The sequence below is a fragment of the Hyaloscypha bicolor genome (assembly GCF_002865645.1).
Source record: "Hyaloscypha bicolor E unplaced genomic scaffold K444scaffold_113, whole genome shotgun sequence".
Taxonomy (NCBI): Eukaryota; Fungi; Ascomycota; class Leotiomycetes; order Helotiales; family Hyaloscyphaceae; genus Hyaloscypha; species Hyaloscypha bicolor.
In genome coordinates this window covers 897534-902038 of record NW_020194615.1, presented here as the reverse complement: position 1 = coordinate 902038, position 4505 = coordinate 897534, and the positions used below count along the sequence as shown (strand labels likewise).

Sequence of the window (4505 nt, the reverse complement as noted above, 5' to 3'; positions counted from 1 at the left end):
AATTGGCTTAAGAGTTTCCAGGAGTTTTAAGTAGGGCGTACGTGTATTTTCTCTTCATATAGACGGGTTGGGATTAGGGCGGAAGGCATGCTCGTTGTTGATTTGGATTTCATAGACTTGCAGAGAGGGAATTCAACTATAATTATGCTGAGGACTGAGTTCGTGCTTTTGATTGATACCTTACCGTGCACTCGCCTCGTGAATCTGAAATGAGAGAAAAAGATGCTGTCATGGAGGAAGGGATTGGAGTGGAGTAACCAACTTCTGAATATCGCTGGTTCTTCTAGTAACTCACGAATGCCCTCGAACTCATTGCAATTTTCGTACGCCAATATCTATATTCTTTATCTTCAAGTTCAAGACCTGGCTCGAAACATGCCAATGGATACAACCCGTTATTGCCCTCCTACATACTTATTCTTAATCTAAAGATTTAGTCTTACAACCACCTCTTCAATCTCTACTCATCCATACCACCAAGTCTTGCTCCCATAAATCCATCTACCCAAAATACACCGCTGAAATAGCAATACCAGCCGGCACGCTCTGAATAAAAAAAATCTTCGGCTTCGCCGTCGCCCCGCCGAAAACCCCCGCCACAACAACCAACGTCAAGAAGAACAACTCAATCTGCTTCCCGAATTCCGGAACAGGGTGCAAGAGCCCCCACATGAGCCCCGCGGACAGGAAGCCATTATACAGACCCTGGTTGGCAGCAAGGGCTTTGGTCTTGCTGGCGAAGTCGGCGGTGAGGCCGAAGGCTTTGCGGCCGCGCGGAGTGGTCCAGAGGAACATCTCCAGGACGAGGATGTAGACGTGGAGGAGGCCTACTAAGGTTACTGCGAGGGAGGGGAGGAGTGCCATCGTGGTGGTGATGATGTTGGCGGCGGTACCGGTGGGGGTGATAGTGGTGGTGAGGCTGACCAATAAGAAGTAGTTTTGAAGACTTTTGGGTTGTGCTCTAAGTTTCAGTTTAATGTGAATCGAGACACCGAAATTCTAGAACCCTGGGAATCTGGACTTTTATATCCCTCTTCCAAGAAAGGGTTTTCAAAAACAACCGAGGCTTATGCATTGTCACGTGATCTTATTTCGGAGACGCCGAAATAGGAGTAAGTTTGAAAGGGGCCACGGTATTTCCTTATACGAGGGATTATTCAGTCATAAAGCTCTCCCAGTGCAAGCAAATTCTGAGTAGCTGATCGAGAAGTATAGCTTGGTAGAAGAAAGAACGAAAGAGCACAAATTTGGGAGGAGGCGCGAGGACACATACTCCTTAGGAAGAGCTAGAGCCAAAGCTATGCTGTGAGAAGAATCTGCCTTGAGGGTAAACGGCATATTTTTTGAGGGGTCGGGGGTTCCTGTTTAGGTTACCTGGGAGCCGACTTGGTCCCCCTAAACATGGTCGTATAGAGTTAATAACTCTTATATAATAGAGCCGAATAGTAAATAAATTATAATTAGTCACTAAAAGGAAGAACAGGAACTTAACTAAGTAACTTAAGTCGAGGTAAAGCAAGGGTAAGTAAAGCCTAAGTAAAGCGGCGACGTTAACTAATTATATTAAAAGTAAAGTAGAAAAATTATTATTTAAGACTTTTTTTAAAGTCTTAAATAATAATTAAACCTATTAAACTTCGCTTTTATTTTAAGACCTAAGTAGTTATTACTTTAACCTAAACCGAGCCTTAAGCTTTAAATATATTAATAAATTAATTAAATTTTACTTAAAAAGATTCTTTTTTAATTCCCTTAAGAATTATTTATAGTTTTTATAATATTTATATATAAAATTTTATAAATTCTATTACTTATAATATAATAGTAGTTATTTTTATTTCTTTATTATATTTATTAAAGGTTTTTATTAAAATTAAGTTAAGTTCTTTTTTTTAATTAAAAATTCATAATTTAAAAATACTTTATTTAAACTACTTTCGAATTCTTTTTAATTCTTTTAAATAACCTAATTTATATATACTTTTAAAGGTTTTAATTATAATAATAAGATTATATATATAATACTTAAGAGGACTCTTTTAAAAGGATTTAGTTTTAAGGATTATTATATAAGTATTTTAGCTCTTATTTATATTTCTTTTTCTTTTTCTTTTTTATATTCTTTATTTTCTTAGTATTAGGCCTATAGATTTAATTCTTTTAGTCTAGTTATATACTCTTATATATCTTTTACTAGTATATAATCGGCCGCGCTATTATATTAATCTTATTAAGAATTTATATATAATACTTTAAGTTTTTTTTTTTCTTAAAAAGGAAATTATAATAAATAAATAAAATATAATACCTTAATATTTTTATTTAATAAAGTATTATATAGGATTAAAATAAATTAATATATTTTATAATTAAAGAAAAATAAATATATATAAATAAATATATTTTAATAATAAAAAAAGTTACTTAACTAAAGATAAGTCTTTTAATTATATAATATAAAGCTTTAAAGCTAATTCGAGTTTAAAAAATTCTTTTATTAAGTTTTTAAAGTCTTATACTTAATTTAAACTAATAAAAGAAAAGATTAATATATACTTATAAAATAAAATAAATATTAATTAATAAATAAAATAAATAAAAAGAATAGTTTATTAGTAAATATTTATATTTTTAATATTATATATTCTTTTAATACTTTTTTTTTATAAATATAACTTTTATATAAACTATCTTTTAAATACTTAATTAATTATAAATAATAACTTTTAATTTTTAAAGTATACTTTAATTAAACTAATATTTACTTTAAATAACTAATATAGTTTATTAATAAATTACGTATATTATTAAATTATATACTTTTTTATTATTCTATTACTTTAAACTATAATTATTTAATTATAATATATTAAATTAATTAAAACTACTTAAAATCTAATAAACTAAATATATTTATATTCTTTTAATAGATTTATATATTATAACTAGTCTTTTTATAGTTTTTATAATATTATATACTTAATTACTTCTTATTTTAATAATCTTCTTTAAAGTATTTATTATATTAAATTTATTTATTTACTTTTTTTAGGCTAAAATATTATATATATTTTTTATAATAAGTATACTTTCTTAATAAATATAATTCTTTTTAGTCTTTTAATACTTAGAAAGTACTTAATTTACTACTTAAAATATATATAGCTTAGTAAATATAAGAATTATTTTATAAGCTAAAATCTTTATATTTTTTACTAATATAATAAAGTTAAGGGAATATAACTAGGTAATTAGAAATAAATAATAGCTATTATTTATATTAATAATAAAAATTAAGATATTTCTTTATTTTTAGTTATTTAAAGTATTAATTACTTTATAAACTAATACTTTAAAACTAATCTTTTATATAATTTAGTTATTAAACCTATAAATAATAAGTAAATAAATAATAAGATAAGTTTAAAATAACTAAAATACTTTAATAAATATACTACTTTTTATATAAAGAGCTTATATTAAATACTAGTTTTAAATAAGTATAAAAATTATAAATTAATTAAATTTTAAGACTATTATAAAGCTTATAATATTATAACTTTTAAATTACTTATTTATTTCTTTTATTTAACTTAGCTACTTAATATTAAATATTTTAATATATTAAAGTAAATATATAACTAGTAAATTAAAGGCTTTATAAAAGCCTATATTTATTATATTATTAAGGTCGAGTTTCTTATAGTCTTTAAAATAATATATTTATAATTAATTATAATTTAAAATACTTAAGCTAGATTTTATAAAATTAGTCTAATTTCTTTTAATTCTTAAGTAATAATCTTAAAGCTTAATATTAAGTTATAGACTTTAATATTAACTAGTTTTCTCTTTATTAATATTAATTCTTAAATCTCTTAAATATTATATAATCTAATTAATATTCTTTTATAAATAACTCTAGTTTAAAATTATATTACCTATTATTAAAAAAGCTTACTAATATTTATTTTTATTATAATTATTATATTAATAAAAAGTATAAAGTAATTAGCTTATAAAATAACTCTTTTAATAACTAAGATATATATACTTTAAGTAATAAATAAAGTACTTTCTAAGTATTATAAAACTAAAAAGAATTATATTTATTAAAAGAATATACTTATTATAAAAGATATATATAATATTCTAATCTAAGAAAAAATAAATAAATAAATTTAATATAATAAGTACTTTAAAGAAGTTTATTAAAATAAGAAATAATTAAATATATAATATTATAGGAATTATAAAAAAAACTAATTATAATATATAAACTTATTAAGAGAATATAAATATATTTAATTTATTAAATTCTAAGTAGTTTTAATTAATTTAATATATTATAACTAAATTATTATATTTTAAAGTAATAAAGTAATAAAAAAGTATATAACCTAGTAATATATATAACTTATTAATAAACTATATTAAGAAAATACTTTTATTAAAAGAATTCCTTTAATATATTATAAAATATAATAAATATAAAAGATTTTATA

The 4505-nt window shown here is 23.7% G+C and overlaps 1 protein-coding gene across 1 annotated transcript; it reads right to left on the bottom strand.

Annotated features, from left to right (window-relative positions):
• Positions 1–278: 278 nt before the first annotated feature.
• On the bottom strand, positions 279–1010 carry K444DRAFT_614850 (DUF1304-domain-containing protein). Its single transcript, XM_024880603.1, has 2 exons — positions 592–1010; positions 279–544 (listed from the first exon to the last, which is right to left on the bottom strand). The coding sequence occupies exons 1-2, from the start codon at positions 862–864 to the stop codon at positions 461–463; spliced, it is 357 nt and encodes a 118-aa protein (XP_024734831.1). The 5' UTR covers positions 865–1010; the 3' UTR covers positions 279–460.
• Positions 1011–4505: the final 3495 nt, after the last annotated feature.